A 17,552-nucleotide genomic window follows, 5' to 3' on the forward strand; every position below is an offset into this window, starting at 1 on the left:
TGCCTTCTTACTAAACTGTTGTGTATTGAATGTTTGATTTCCGATTCATCAGGCTTACAAATAAGGTTTATGCTGACTTTAATGTGGAGAGAAACTTCACACAATTGAGGTAGACAAAGCACTTACATAGACACCCAGAGACTTAGGAATTAGGCCTAGTGCAAACACTCTTCCATAATTTAATTTATTACTGCATGGTGTTAGCAGTGATCAAAAATTTTACACTGTGTTCCATTCTGGCCTCATCAAAGTGGCTAATAACTTACATATCTAAGTGGTGTCTGTTGAAATAAACTTGGATTGGATGTAGAATTTGGGCCGAGCTGCCTCTTCAAGATATTTTAGTTTTAATTAAATGTCACACTCAAAATAAATGATGAGTGACCTGTTCCTTCCTGGTCTCATAATAAACTCAGGTCCTAACTACCATGTAAGCACAGAATGCTTCTCATCACTGTGACAATATTCCTTGGTGTAACTGGCATTAAGGGATATTTTCTACTTTCACATTAAATGATATAAAAAAGAGGACTGACTTTAAGACAGAAATATAGGGCAGAGGGCCATATTGCTTCTTGTTTTATAAATATTAAAATATCACATGTAATGATTTTACTTTTATTAACAAATTATTTTGCTGAGTATTTCTGTACAGTAACATTTATTTTAATTATGCTTGGAATCACAACTTATATTTCCTTTTAAAATTTATTGCATGCTATTTAATTTCATGAAACATATTTTTGAAAAAAAAATATTTTTGTCTGTTTTCAGAACAAAAATGTTTTTGAATCAGCATAGATTTCATTTTATAAATATTTCCTCTTTAGTGTGATGAATTCACTTTCATTTCTTGAGAAGCCCAGGTTTTTAAATGCTTGATATACAGGATATTCTCAATATATATCTGACTAATTTTTGCTCAGAGCTATGAGTCAATGGCTGATGGGTGTGTATTGATTATATAATATTGCCTGACCATCATGGTCTTCCCAAGCTCATCATTTCTTGACATTTCCTTACAGATATTCTCACCTTCACCTGCAGTTCTTTCTTTACTTTTTTAAAACGTTATTTGCTCTTTCTTTTCACTCACATGGCCTCTTTGAACATCAATTACTTCTTGAGTACCAGTCATTTGGATGACAGTTTTATGCATGTTGTGTTTACATGTGAAATATGTCTTTGAATTGAAGAGTGCACATACACACACATTACTGCAGAATCATGTCATAACAAAATTTTTACTTTAAAGTTAATATGTCAGTAAATTAGGCAAATTTTTGTAGGTTGAACAAGCAAATATATCTACTGAGAATAAAAATCAATTTCAAATTGCTTTTTAGTGGATTCTACTTTTTAAACCAACAGAAAGATTCATGGAGACATATGAATAAGAGGTTAAGAGTTCATTTATTTTTATTTCATTTCTCTATAGTATAAATTTGTTTATGCACAAATATTTTAGCATGGATTTTCTTCCAAACCCTGGGCTGGGTAGATAGACTCAGAGAGACCAGACATATGTAGTCCAGTTGAGAAACAGATGTGTGAACAAAATTGAGTAGGTCTTAAGTGCTGCTGGAGAATAGTATGGAAATCAGAAACAAACAACCTTCCTTAATTTTAGATTAATTTTAAATTAAATAGCACTTAATGAATTTGGATAAGGGAATATCATGCCTTTAAGTTATAATATATATGAAAGTTTTCTGTGTATTAAAAACCATGAAATTCTTATCATATTTCTGTGCAATATGTTCCATGTTCCGAGAAAAAGTCCTATAGGATTTTATAAGATATCAAAAAGATATGGCTAACTGCTTGGGGAAATCATGTAAATCTTTAACAGAAAGACATAAGCATGTCCTTAGTTGAGAAAAAGGAGAAAGTTCTAATGAGTAAAAGAAAGTGGGTCTTATTGTCAACATTTCTAGTAGTTTGACTATTATGTATGTTTTAGTTTGATTTTGTTAGAAATAAGGTCTAGTAAGGTTAGGTGATGGCCAGTTGTTAAAGATCTTACATGTCACGTGTGAAGTTGTTTGGGTTTTATCTTTAAACAATGAGAAGTATATTTGTATTACAAATTGGTAAATGCAGCAGACAGACTACCATAGTACAACTCAGTCCTGAACACATTTTAATATGCACATGAATCAACTGGGGATCTAGTTCAATTATAGATCGTGATTCAGTCTGAGATGGGACCTGCATGAGATTCTGTATTACAAAGATGCTCCTCCTTGAGGTCAATGATATTGAACTGGGGCCACTTTCTTAGTAGCAGTGGTTAGCATCTGGAAGTAACTTAAAAATAGAAAGAATCCTGGCCTCTATACTAGATATAAGGGTACATCAAAAAGTTCATGGAAAAATAGAATTAAAGCATAATACAAATATATACATGAGCTTTTTGAAGTACCCTTGTATATCGAATCAGAATTTCCAGGGATGGGACCAAAATCAAATAAAAGTAAAAGTACACACATATACCAGAACACACACACACACACACACACACACACACACACACACACACACACACACACACACACACACACACAGACAATTCCTCAGATACTTCTGATAAACCCAGTACCTGACTTGGTTCAATTTTGCCGACCACTCATTGGACCAGGTTAGCCATGGTGAGAAGTAAAACTAAGGCAGTGAGGATGCAATACAGAGGTGTATCTGAAAGACATTTAAAGAAAGATTGAGTTGAATTTGATGCATATTAATATTTGAGAGAAGAGAGGAAGAGAGAATCTTGTATATTTCTCACTTTTCTGGAAAAATATACTTAGTGGGTGATAATCTCATCACTAAATATGGGGAATGAAGAATGAGATAAAAAAGGAAGAGAGTGCTCTTGAGTTTTGATATGTTGACTTATAGGTTTTTCAAAGAAAGGTGGTATAATACATATTAGCAAATATGTTTTGAGACTTTAAAAGTATGATAGGGACACATGCACACTCTTTCTATCTATAATTAAAAAGTATAAAAGGAAATAGTGGACACAAGGAAGCTGAGTTTTGAGTGCCTGCAATGGGCCAGATGACATTGGTACTTTTTATATATGAGAGGCATCTAGTGAAGTGATTAAGAGCACAGACGCTGGGTACAGATGGCTGGATTCAAATCTGGTTTTACCATGTATTGACTGAGTGGCCATTAGCAAAACCATCTTTGCCTCAGCTTTATTGTCTCTAAAATAGGAATGATAATAGTATCTATTTAATAGGACTGTTTGAGGATTAAATGAGTTATAAGTATGCTGCTTAAAACTGTGTCCAGCACAGATAATTTATCTTACATGTGTTTGCAGTAGAAGAACATATATAGAACACCAAGAGAAGAAAATAAAGAGATTGCCAAGAAATAAAAATATTAAAGGGCTATGTGGGAGAGGAGATGTAACCCAAAAGCCTAACAGAGGAAAAATCAGGAAAGTAAGCAGAGAATAAATATGTAGCTGTCAAGGGATGGGACGGTTAAGGAACAAGGCAGTCAGCAGTATCTCATTCTAAAATGAAAATGAAACCTGAAAATTATTATTTGATTTGAAAATTAAAAGACTATGGTTGATCTTAAAAACATTGTTTATTAGTATAATGGAGAGGACAGAATAAAGAATACTAAGAATGGGGATATGTAAAGTTAATTTTTTGGGGGAGATAATGTAATGAGACAAGTATCATATACCATATAAAGCAATTTGAAAGAGAAACAGGGAAAGGATTACTGTTTTATTTATATTACTTTTTTTCTCTTCTATTTGTTCCATTTATTATTATTTATTGTGTAGAATGAAAGGAATTCAAAGTTGTTTATAACTTGACAGAAAAGGGCATTATGGAGGTAAATTGGTTGTTTTTTAAATGGACTCAGATGATCTAGCAACTTGAGCACTTATTTTCCTAACTCAGGATGAGAAGGTTGAAGAAGTTTGAGTACAGATATAAAGAAGCATGGAGGCAGAGAAGAATTACACTAAAAAGTTTAACTTTATTTTTCAGAAAATTAGGTGAAACACTTAACTAAGAAATAGATTTCACAAAACAGTCATAGACACTAGGCTTTCTAAAATGTTCGATGAGAGAGCATTTCTCTCTTAAATGCTCCAAAAGTTCTGAACTTTCTTCAATATTGTGGCAATTTTCAAAATCTAATAACCCAAATAGGCTGTTGTAATATATTGCCATGGAAATTCAATAATAAAAAAGGGAATAATTAAATAACGTATGTAACTTTCTCAGAGTAGATAAAATTTTTAAATATATTTTCAATAAGGAGAATAATCTTTATTTGGAGTAACTAATAATTTACAAAGGTTTTTTTAGGAGTAAGTCTTTTTTGAGTTTCTATAACTGCTGAAGAAGTGTCCCAGTCTTCTAATTCCCTTGATGTGGAGGCCTAGGAAAAAAAATTGCTTGCCTGGAGAATGATGCAAATCAGTGCTCTAAGTTATCCCTGCATATCTGTGGGAATTCTAAAACTATCCAAGTCTGTTTTGTGTCAAGCAGGCAGTAAACTGATTAAGTTGTCAGTTTTTAAATCTCTGCAGGTGATAAACTGGCCATTTTAAATACCATGGCTAAATGTTTTATCAAATTGCAAAGGGCGCTTGGTCCCCTGATGGAACATAGAAATGCCAGTGACTTCATTATATTTATATTCCTGGAAATTAAAAGAGTCACTTTTGAATATCTGCTATTTGATCTGCATGCTTACTTAAATTATAAATATTAATTTACACTTTGTTACAATAGCAGTTATCTTTGTTATAATATTGGCTCTATTCCATTTTGAGAAATAATCTTCATTTATGAAATAAATTATGGCTTTATATTTTCCCTACATTAGCTGGATATGAAAAATATCCAAGATACTCTTTTCCCCTTTTGTTTCAAACACTCATACTGAATTTATTTCTGATGTTGATAACTCTTGTGTCACAGAATTAGAAAATCCTAACATCTTTGACTTTTTTCCCTTTATCACTAGTTTTCTAATTTATCACAGAGATAACTCTTATTGTGAATTTTTTGTTACATCTATTCCTACTTTTTCATATTTTTTACCATCAGTCCACCTGGGTACTTATCACAACATACTCTAAAGTGCTTATCCCCCTTTGTTCAATTTGTCAATAATCTTACCTCCAACCAATCTTTACTAAATGACAGTTTTACAATCTTTGTTTCTATTTATCAATAATTAATGGACAAAAATTCAAGTCCAGACATTTTACAATAACGTTTGAGACCTTCCAGCGCCTTTACCAAACTATTTCTCCAATGATATCTCAACAATACTCTGTATGAGATAAATCTCATCTCTATTGATTTACTAATTCCCTGAAAGTTCTTTGAACACTTCTGCCTTAGTTGATATGGAATGTCTTCTCTCTTTCTTCCCTTTTATTATAGTATCTATCTCATCCTTCTGGTTTACTTAAGTTTTATTGTCCTCTAAAGCCTTCTAGATCATAAATCTCATAATAACCGTAAATGATACACACCATCTTGTTTTATTGTTCATATTTTTATGTAGTTTTGTTTTCCTTCCAAATATTAAATTGTAAATCCCTTAACATTAGGAAATATGGCTTACTATTTTTGCATACCGTAACATCTAGAAGAATGAGTTTCAAAATGTGTGTAGTCCTTAAACACTTACTGATTATGGTAAATGATTTTTTTATTTACCCAACTATACTTTTAAGGTTGTTATTACATGTACTTCTTTGATAATTATCCACCGAGGACACATATCTAACCTGGCTTCACTTTTGAGTCTTTGAGTTTAAAACATTATTCTATCTTAAATAAAAATCTCTTGCAAAGATGTTTACTGACATTTGTGACTTCTCAACCACAACTCTAATACAAAATAATATATTGATTGATTATAATGAATGTGGTTATTTAAATATTAATGCTTCTTATATTCAGTGAATCTATGTAATATTATACACATCAGAATTTTATTCAAAGGGATTATATCTATTCCAAATACACAAGAAGAGGAAAACATCAAAATTAAATTTTTCAATATCAGTGAATGCCATTTTATTTTCAAACCACAATCCTACATAGAAATTTTTATTAGAAATACTTTGGAACCAGCCCAAATGTCCATCATCAGATGAGTGGATACGGAAAATGTGGTACATCTACACAATGGAATACTACTCAGCTATAAAAACGAATGAAATACTGCCATTTGCAACAACATGGATGGACCTTGAGAGAATTATATTAAGTGAAACAAGTCAGGCACAGAAAGAGAAATGCCACATGTTCTCACTTATTGGTGGGAGCTAAAAATTAATATATAAATTCACACACACACACACACACAGACACACACACACACAAACGGGGGGGGGGGGAAGAAGATATAACAACCGCAATTACTTGAAGTTGATACGACAAGCAAACAGAAAGGACATTGTTGGGGGGGAGGGGGGACGGAGGAGGGAGGGAGGTTTTGGTGATGGGGAGCAATAATCAGCCACAATGTATATCAACAAAATAAAATTAAAAAAATAAATAAATAAATAAAAATAAAAAAAAAATACTTAATTTAATTTGTTTCTAAATGAAATAAATCGTTCCTAAATTGAAACACCAGAAATGAAGGAAAGATTAACTGGATAGTTGTCAAATGTATCATTTCTGTTCAGTTTTCTCCAAACACAAGTTTTTGACATTAGAAAACCATTCAGTTTTTTTCTGAACTTAGGGTCTAAAATCAATCATTTGGAAACAAACATAGGTCCAGACTGATCACAAGAAATTCTGGATGTTAAGTCACTAGAGCAATGATTAGGTCAAGACCTAAAATTTTAGTTCTTTAGGTTTTTACTAATATGCACATATTTTAATATATATATAAAAGTCTATTAGAGAAAATTTGGCCTTTGAGAAATGTGGTAAAGGATAAGGTGGTCTTTTCAACAATATTTTTCAACATATATAGCAATGAAATATATCATAACCTAGTCACCAAAATGTCCATGAAAAATATGGCTTGATTAATGGGTGAATTGATAATTCGTACTGAATGAAAAATTAACCAAGTATTTTATATAAAGTAACCAATTAATTTCATGCTCAATTTCATTTTATTATAATGAATTCCTCAAACTCTCTGATTTCTTTAAATTCAATTCAAGGTAATGAACTCATTCCAAAATTATATGTTGTTATCACTGTCATGACAATGTTCAACAAGTTTGTACCTATCATACAAGAAACCCTCAGTAAGTGCTTGACCATTATTCTTTCATCCATTTATAGATTATCAGTTTAGGAGAAAAAAACGTTTGATGAGTCCTGACTTTCAGGAATGTAATATTTAAATAAGATAGAGAAGTGAATATAATTATCAATAATGTAAGTTTCATTTGTTTAGTGAAAATTCCTACTTATCAAAGATATTTATTTGTTGGTACCATCTATGGGTGTATCAGAGGCTGTTTGTAAAGCTATTGACATCTTAGGTTTACTTTGAGCCATGTGTAGTTATGAAAAGGAAGATGAGGGCAAATGAAACAGTTTGAGCAAATGCACAGTGGTAGGAAAGTGTGACTCAGTTGGGAGGAGAGAAGACAATTAATCCTATTTCTCTATAGCTGCAGAAGCACTGAAGAGAAGTAATTAAAAATAACCTTGCGGGCCGAGCCCGTGGCGCACTCGGTAGCGTGCTGCGCTAGCAGCGCGGCGACGCTCCCGCCGCGGGTTCGGATCCTATATAGGAATGGCCGATGCACTCACTGGCTGAGTGCCGGTCACGAAAAAGACAAAAAAAAAAAAAAAAAAAAAAAAAAAAAAAAAAAAAACCTTGGATTGGTTATTTTAATTGAAATATGTATAATAATTTTATTAATTGGACAAAGTAAACACTTTGAAGATTTTTGAGTAGGAGAGTGAAAGTAAATGTAGGTTTAGAAATGTATGTGTATTAGTTCATTTTCTGTTGCTTATAAAAGAATAGCTAATTTATTTCTTTCAGTTTTAGAGACTGGGAACTCCAAGATCCAGAGGGCACATCTGGTGAGAGCCTCCTTCTTGGTGGGGACCCTTCAGAATCCCATGGCAATGCAGGGTGTCACTTGGCAATGAGGGGCAAGAGTGTTTTCGTGTGTTCTCTTTATAAAGCCACCACTCCACACCCATGATGAGGAATAGGGCCCTCATTATCTAGCACCTCTTAAAGGCCCCACCTCTCAACACTGCAACATTGGGGACCAATCTTCCACATGAGCTTTGGAGGGGAAAAACACTCAACCTGTATTAATATGCATGCAGCAATCTGAGAAATATTTTGGAGACTAAAGAGATAAAAGTCAGAAAAAGAAATATAGAGGCTGATGAAATACCTCAGATTAAAATTAATGAGTTCATGTTTTCTGAACCCAAACAAGAATATATATCAATGATATTTCAGAGTTTATACGGCCAAGACTTGGAAATAGGTTGACAGTGACCAAAAATGGAATAGCGAACAGTGAGCAAATTTTGGTGGAAGGAGAATGGATTCAGTTTGCACATAGAAAGTTGAAAACTGAAGTATGCTTTTCAGCTGACTGTTGACTGAGGGTTGGAGAGTGCAGGATTAGACTTTGGGAAAGTACAGACTGAAGAGCCAAAGAGAAAAGAGAATTGATATCCTGAAATACAATATTATCTTAAAGAAGAAAGTAAAGGGAGAAAAGAAAAGAGAATGAAGGGCAGAATTATAATTTCTCTTTTTTTCTTTAAACTCTAATTTCTTCAACTCTTTTTCTGCTTTTTCTTCAATCCATAGGCATTCTCAGGTCTTGTCCAATTTATGTAATTCCTGTCCCCATACCCAGAATTGTGGGTTCGAATAAACCCACCCACCTCTTCTGATTCAATCTTCTTACAAAGGCACTTTCAAATTTCTTGAGTTCTTCAGTTTGCCTCTGTTGACCCCTTTTTAGGTTACCAAGGGGATTAGTTACTTCTTGAAAAGAAGACTCTTGTTTTGTGAATTTTCACTAGAATCGTCATGGCTTAATGGTTTTTAGATACTCTTTTTCCTTGATTCTACTAGTTTTTCCAATTCTTTCTGAGTTATGAATTTCTTTATTTGTTTCTCTCTGATATGTTAGATCTACTTCAACACTTGTTGAGCCCCTATAATATTGCAAACACTCTCTGAGTATTTAGGAATTGTGAATGAAAATAGGACCCGAGGCTGAGAGAAGAGAAAAAAGCTATGTAGCCCAGTCCAAGTTTCCCAGAGAGGTTTCTGAAAAAGAAATTTAACCAATGAAGATAGGAAATATGAGAAAACATATTTCAAAGAGCTTAAACAACATAGTTGACAGTTCTTTCTTGAAAAACATTTTGTTCTTTTCCTGTTTTTGAATCCACATTTTATTTCTTTAAACGTTTTCAACATACTTATATATTTACTCTAAAAATTACATTATTTGAAATTACATGGGTCTAGTTCTCCTATTTGTTGTTTCAGCTGACTTGCTCACAGTACCTTATTTCACCATGTGTATTATAATGTTAGAATGTGCCTTTAGACTAAAGAGAGACTCATTTATAAAATTCTTGGGCAATCACTGCTGATGATATGGTTTTCCTAAAGGAGATTTATGTTTGCTTCTGCTACTTAGCTGTGAGCTCTACATGTGAAATTGCTTTTTAGTTTAGTTTCTCAGCTTGGGGTTTCCCACAGAGCATGTTTATAACTTACATTCTAAATCTGGGATATGGCAAAACTGATGGTTAGTTAAGGAAAAGTATTTTCTCCCTACCCAGGTCAGGTGAGGCAAGTCTCCTTGTCCTCTCCCTTTGCCAATGGGTTGACTGACTTTACACCCTTCTTTGAGGAAGAATCTTATTCCTGTCCAGTGGTATTTGATGTTCTACAGCATCTTGTTGTTCTGGACAAGCTTGGATCCTGTCTCTATGCAGTCTGTGCTCACCTCAATAAACCTTTTCTCTACTGTGATCAGCAAATTCCCAGTGCAACCTTGTACTCTACTTTCAGATTTTTCCTCCTTTATCTGTTATAGCTTCATTACTTTACTGAAAGCTCAAATATGCATTTCTGAGAGCTAGGGATGGTGGGACAGAGTTTGGGGAGTGTTCACACTGTCTTGTTCACCATATTATTAGAAATATGTCTGTCAATTCATATTGAAACAAAATTTGAATTATCTTTTAATTTTATCTTCTAAAAGTTTAGAATATTCAATTATTTTATCTCAAATTTGACAAAAAAAAGAAAAAAAAACTTCTTTAAAATATTGAGTATATTTTCTATCTTATCGCCATTGCCTTGGTTCCTTCACTTATCTTATTTATCTTGCGAAAATCGTTGCTCATTCACCTTTCCCTATGCAATGATCCTCTCCCTGTGTACGCCTCCTTTCGTGAAAATATTTTAGTACATAGTCAAGATGTGGTTAATTAATTAATTATTTACTTTTTTTAGTATAGTAATTTATTATTAATTGACACATTGTTGTACGTATTGAACGGGTATGGCGTGATGTTTCCATGCATGTACACAATGTGTAATAATCAAATTAAGATTGCTGATGTAATGACAGTATAGGATTTACTCTTTGAACAAGGTTCTAGGTGGTGAGCAAACATTTCCTTGAGCTGTTGCTCAATCTGGTAGTACATATAAGGCCTAGCCTCTGAATAAGGAACAGACGCTTGAGTATGAATTTAGTCATTTATTTTTGACAAACAGAATTTCAACATATTAATTTGAATAAGTGCTATATTTGGTCTGGTGGTTAAATGCATAGTAATGTAACATAAATAATGTTAGATTGTATTTTATAAAACTTCAGTTTTTCTTTATGGGTGATAAAATATTGTAGGGAAAATAATTGCTGCTTGAACTATGTGGTTTAGACATCATGTATGAAAACTTAGAATCCATGTTTAAAACCATAGTTAATTGTTACTCATTTTTTTTTTCCAGCTCTTCTTCAAGTGACAATTTCACTTAGCAAAGTAGAGCTTAGTGTGGGTGAATCAAAATTCTTCACATGTACAGGTATGGATTTCTATAAATATTTACAGATAACTTGTTTTCTGCTTTAATTATTAAAACATATTGGCTGAATTTAAGTAGTTAAAAACTTAGTTCTCTAAAAATATCATTTGGATTATAATGATTGTGAAACTACATTTTGCCGATTAAACACTATGAATTTTATTTCTATTAATTTCAAGTTATTAATTTTGACTGCTGAACAAACTAGATTATTTATTTTGTAAATAACTTATCAATTATAATGTATGTATAACAACTTTTAAATAAATTTAAGTATTATTCCTGTCTAAACAGTAATATTAGGATGAATGTAAAGATTATTACTGAACCATCTTTGTAAATATGCAATGAATAAATTAGATATGGCACACTGCATTATAGTTACACCTGAATGAAAATTATAGGACAAAAAACCCCCCCAAACTCTTGAAAAGTGAATATTCTTTTAAAAATTAGATAGTTATTTAATAAGGAAAGATTTGGCAATATTTTTATGACTGTCAATCAAAAGTAGTATATATAATAATGTGTGTGGGAAATTATATGGGCCTCATTCAGTTTAACCATGTACATGCAAAATTCTTTTAGAAGTCATTTAAGTACTTCAGCATCAAATTCTAATTCAGTATATTGTAGAACTCACAAATAAATATATTCTACAGCTATTTAAATTTATCAAATTCATTTTTATGCAAACAGTTTTTATACCTAAAGTTTTCAAAAACATTCACTTAGTGCCAAAATTGCTTAGGAGAATATTTTAGAATTAGTTTTATTATTCCTGATTATACTAAAGCAATTCAAAACTTGATTAAAGTAGGCATTAGTGACATAAAATACATAATAAAAGTTGTCTTGAGAGTGACATGGATTATTTATATTATTATTAAATTTATTAAAAATAGAGCCATATTTATAATAACATTTATGAGCCAGAACATCTTATGAAAACATTAATAGAGCCAATGATTCTTCATACATTTGCCTTCCTAATGGTCTGAATTGATAGGTCTGTTAATACATGTTCTTTATATTGACAAATGGAAAATCAGAGAGTAGCAGAGAGATTGGTTTATCACATATTATGTCCACAGAGTTTTGGCATAAGAGTATATATCTCCCTGTTTCTAAATCTCATCCATATTTTATCCACACAGATGCACACACACACACACACACACACACACACTCACACACACACACACTCACACACACTCAATTGTATCATATAATAATAGGATAATAAAATAGTTTAAAAATAAATTTTGAAAATAAAATGAAATTGTATTTGCATATAGCTATGACATGAATTGCATAAGGTGCTTGCCTGTGTGTGTTACATGATGTCAAATTAAGACATGATTTTAAAGTATGAATTAACATTATTTAGTGGTACTGAGTTTTGCTGTTAATAAGAAGGCAAACTAAGTAAACATTTTTTTCTTCTATATAAAGATGCATAATCTAGGTCTCATTTATATTAAATAGAGTAGTAAAATAATAAGCAAACAATAATCTACAAATAAAGATATGGGACACCCATTCAAATAAAAATGTTTGTATGTATTTTTTCTACTACAGTGGTGACTATAAATATGACTCTAAAGTTTCCAGACACCTTAAAAACATTGACATCTAAAACTCAATAAAGTAAATGATTTAAATTTAAACCTCAGAGAGCTAAATAAGAGTGTGTTAGATATAGCAAATAAATTTTTATAACTACATTTCCAAGAACATAAAAAGCTTAATGATATTTATAAATTATCTGTATAGTAGTTCATTCTTATCAATGTGGAAATTTTGATGGAAATTATTATTTATTAGAGATGTCAGAAAAAGAGAATTATGATTGCTTTATTAAAATCCAGAATAAACTCTCCATAAAATTTTTTACCATGTTATTAAGAATGAAAATGTCCAAAGTATTTCTTAGAATATTATATTAAATTTACTGTATAAAATGAGATTTTGTATTGTTCAAATTTAAAGTGATGCTCATTTAAATTAAATTCCCTATAAAGGAAAGAATTAAAATATCACCACCCATTTCCCCACCCCCTGTCAAATGCACTATCCTGTAACCATTATGTTTTTATGGTTCTGTTCAGACAAACCGAAGATAACATAACGAAGATCTATTTAAGATTTCACTAAACTTTCTTTCATACTTTTGTTCAAGTATGTCTAATTTGTTATAGAAAGGAGGATAATTTGTTTCTAAAACCATTTCTTAGAAAAAATGAGATGGAGCAATTTTCTTTAAAGAGGTCCTGCAGATGTTAGTTAACTTTATGCATTTTCCCCTGATTCTTCTGAGTTAATAGTGTATGCTGCTTCCACAAATTATCTCTCAAGTAATTAGGTGAAATACATCCTTCTGGTAACTAAAAGCAAACACAGGAAGCTTCAGCTTTACAGAGAGGATAATAACCTAGATTCTGAATTGGGAAACTTAAATAAATGTTTACCCTGTAATGATTTGGTTGTAATTACCTAGCAGTATAAGTATCATTTCAAAGCATTTTAATTATCATATCATTAAATAGTTAACAATTTCAGATTAAAATGATGAAACAACTCATTTCAGTTAGGAAAAGAGAAGATCAGGACTTCATTTTAAAAATAGGCATTGGCCTTATCTGTACAAGTTTAACAACTTGGGAATTTAACTTAAAATACAGTATTATCAAAGGCCAAAGTTTGTTTTGTAAAATTATTTACATTTCTGTAACCTCTGCATTATCAGGGATGAAAGTGCTATCTCCTGACGCTAGCAAAGAGAACTGAGCAGGTGAAATCATGTTATTCATTGTGTGTCTGTTCAGATGTATCTATCAGGTGGGGTTAATGCCTGGCTCAGTGGCCAAGGCAGTTTCAGTACTGAAATGTAGTAATAATCCAGTGATTACTAAGGTAAAGTTTCAAATATCACAGCTTAAACACTGTGAGGGAAGTTTCCTATGGAACTTTTTTGGACATTGCTTACTGAAACGGATTGAATCCTCAATGATGGATAAACAAAGATGAACATTTGTGTGAACATTTGTGTTTACTTTAAATTTTGTAAGATTTTCAGATTTCCAATCTTCTCCTATTTACATTTTCTTTTTAGATTGTTAAAATTGCTATGTAACACTATATTCCAGTGCCAAAACAAACACTTGGGACATATTTTCAAACATTCATTTTCCATGGCTCTTTGCAGCAATTGGTGAACCTGAGAGTATAGATTGGTTTAATCCGCAAGGAGAGAAGATCATTTCAACACAGAGGGTAATGGTGCAAAAGGAAGGTGTTAGGTCACGATTAACCATCTACAACGCAAATATAGAAGATGCAGGGATATATCGTTGTCAAGCAACAGATGCCAAAGGACAGACACAAGAAGCTACAGTAGTTTTGGAAATTTACCGTAAGTCATGTATTTATGTTTTAAATTAAAATTGTAATTGCTTATACAGAATTCAAAGAAAATAAAATGTATTTAATAACAAAACTAACACTCATTAAGAAATATTGCTATACAAAGTTCTAAGACCTTTAAGGATGTCAGGTCTTATTTATTTATTTATGTTTTACCACAGTGCCTCTTAAAAAAAAAAAAAAGAATAGATAATAAGTGGTTGTAAACATATAGATGAAGGCAATTCTGTTGGTTAAATAATATTAGTAAAATTTTTCCATTATTCCAGGCCATTTAGAATCCATTGAGTAAGTAGAAAATAGTTGCTTATTTAGTGGTATGAAATTTATTTGGGGTAATTTCTTACTCTAAAATGAAAGATGATGAGAACAAATGAAGTCATGGACTGGTTTGTTAGCTCAGTTGGTTAGGGCTCAGTGTTACAATACCAGGTCGAGGATTCCTATACCCATAATCAATCAGCCACCAAGAAAAGAAAAAATAAATAAATGAAATTGTGTATGTCGTAGCACTGACTATTCTAGAATGAGAACTGAGGGAAGGATCATTGAAAAAGAGCAGACAGAGAGAACACTGAGAAGTAATCTAGTAAAGCATAGAATCTAGTCAGGATTCTTCCCCACTAGGCATTTTTATTAATGAGGTCAAGGTTTTCCAGGTTTACATTTTGTTTTATGACTTGAGATGGATTGCTTCCTGTGTTCCTTTCTTTTTCTCACATTCAGGAATCATTAAACTGCTTAGGAACTCTGTGTAGCCTGTTAACTCCCTGGATTTGAAACCTGGCTCTATCAGTTATTTCTGTGACCTTGAGCAAGTTACCTAACCTCTCTGTCTTCAGTTTTCTCATCTACAGGAATGGATATAATAATAGTACTTATATCAAACACAGAGTTGTTTTGAGAACTACATTAATTAATATTGCATACAGTACTTAGAACAATGCTTTACAATTAATATGTGGTAGTTAGCATTTCCACCAGTGAAAAATTAAATGAATTTTTGGAATACGAGCTCACGAGCTGTCTCATCCTTATAGCTTTCTAAAATTATTATTCAAGAAATAGGATATGAAGAAAAAAAGAGAGCATTTCCCTAGTATGACATCTTGTCTGATTATGAGGGTAATTTGTTGGATCACTGTTGCCCTTGTTTTTCCTAATTTGGCCTTTATTTTATTTTTTTCTCTATGAGATTCTAAGATCCTCAAGGAAAGTTATTTTCCTTATTTATGTGACTCCCTATAGCATCTATTTCACAATAGCAAATAATTAAAAGGAAATGGTTATTTCGTAGATAAAGTATTTGGGAGGATTTTTTAAAAAATTTTTTATTTTTTAAGATGATACAAAGAAAGATACCTGGTGTATTATTTGTGTAAGTAAAGTGAAGGTAAAAAAAATATTTTTTTCTCAAGAATGATGCATAAAAATTTATGAACCATAATACCCATGTTCAATCTTTCATTCAATGCACTTTTCAAGTGCCCACCCAATACTATTCTAAGTCGGAGACAGAGACAGACAAATAATAAATAAGCTAAAAAAACAAACAAAAAAAATAAACTTAGATGTTAGATATCATGCTATGGAATTCTGTGGAAAAAAATTAAGTGAGGTTACAGAAGTAAGAGAAGTTGAGGTGTAAAGGTATATTGCTATTTTATATGAGGAAGTTGGGCAGAAATCTGAATAAATTTAAGACAGTACAAATACCCTGGAGTGAAAACAAATTTGGAGTGTTCAAGAAACTTAAAAGAGGAGAAATTGGGATCAGCCTTGTGGGGGAGACTCCAGTTTGTATAGGACCTAGTAAGGCACTGTAAGGACTTTGGGAATTATTGTAAGTGAGATGGGAAGTTACTAGGGAGAAGAATAAGATTATGTGGTTTAAGATTTTAAAGGATCTAATTTGACCTAATTATTTAATTACAATATCAATAAACATAGATTCCGGAATATGTTGTTGAGAGACATGAGTGATAATTCTTTTATGATTTGTTTGGCTTTATTGATACAGAAAAACTCACTTTCAGAGAAGTCGTATCTCCTCAAGAATTTAAACAAGGAGAAGATGCGGAAGTGGTTTGCCGAGTCAGCAGTTCACCAGCGCCTGCTGTCAGCTGGTTGTATCATAATGAGGAAGTCACCACTATTTCCGACAGTTAGTATTTTGGTAACTCTCTAAGTTATATGTTTTAATAATATCACAATTTTTAAAAAGACTGAATCTACTTTGCAATTGGGACTATAGCAATTGCAATTTTTTATCCTAAATGTCTAACACCTATTTTGAGAACCTTAAAGCTCTAGACTATGGTTTGGCAACCTGGGGACCTCTGGCCAAATTCAGCTCTTCTGGTGTTTTTGTCAGGTGTTATCAGAACTCAGCGATGGCCAGTTATTACACATTATCCATGGTTGCTTTGGTGGCAAAGTTGAGCAGCTGCGGCACAGATAGGTTGGCCTACAAAGTCAACAATCATGATTATCCGGAGATTTACAGAAAATGTTTGCTGACCCTTGCTCTAGTTTCAAGGAAAGACTAATACAATATTAACAGTACTAAGTAAATGAAGGAGTAAATCCTGATGCATTATGAGTCTACATATTATAATTTAAGCATGTTCCCATGGGCTCACTGTATGTAAACTTAAAATAATATCTATATGAATTCTGTTTATATTTTGGGTCATTCATCAAAGACATCTTACGTGTTCTAAATATTATGATAAGATGCATATAGATAATAGACAGAAAAGTATACTCACTCAACTTGTCTTTATGATTTTGATTTAGACTGAGCTAAAATTTCAGAATAATATGACATCTGAAATTGAAAGTATCATTTACTTACATTATGCTCCTTTACCATTGTGCATAGGGAGCATTTTCAATTTAGAATATTTTCCAATGCTCCTGCATTGCAGAGAGATAGAAAATAATTGAGTCTTTTTAAGTACTTTGTGTCTTGGATGATTCCGTTTTATTTCCAAGGATGAAACTTCTAAAGCATAGAGGAGAGAAAGTAGAGAGTATCTATTTTTGAGTAT

General features: G+C 32.1%; 1 protein-coding gene across 1 annotated transcript in view; it reads left to right on the forward strand.

The window, feature by feature from the left end:
• The window catches only part of NCAM2 (neural cell adhesion molecule 2), a 254,884-nt gene that overhangs the window by 20,797 nt on the left and 216,535 nt on the right, over positions 1-17,552 (forward strand). The window contains 5 exon segments of the mRNA XM_063079012.1: positions 9,013-9,092; positions 9,703-9,781; positions 10,999-11,073; positions 14,282-14,488; positions 16,520-16,663. Coding sequence (XP_062935082.1) covers positions 9,013-9,092; positions 9,703-9,781; positions 10,999-11,073; positions 14,282-14,488; positions 16,520-16,663 — 585 coding nt within the window.

This window comes from Cynocephalus volans, chromosome 1 (genome assembly GCF_027409185.1).
Source record: "Cynocephalus volans isolate mCynVol1 chromosome 1, mCynVol1.pri, whole genome shotgun sequence".
Classification (NCBI taxonomy): domain Eukaryota; kingdom Metazoa; phylum Chordata; class Mammalia; order Dermoptera; family Cynocephalidae; genus Cynocephalus; species Cynocephalus volans.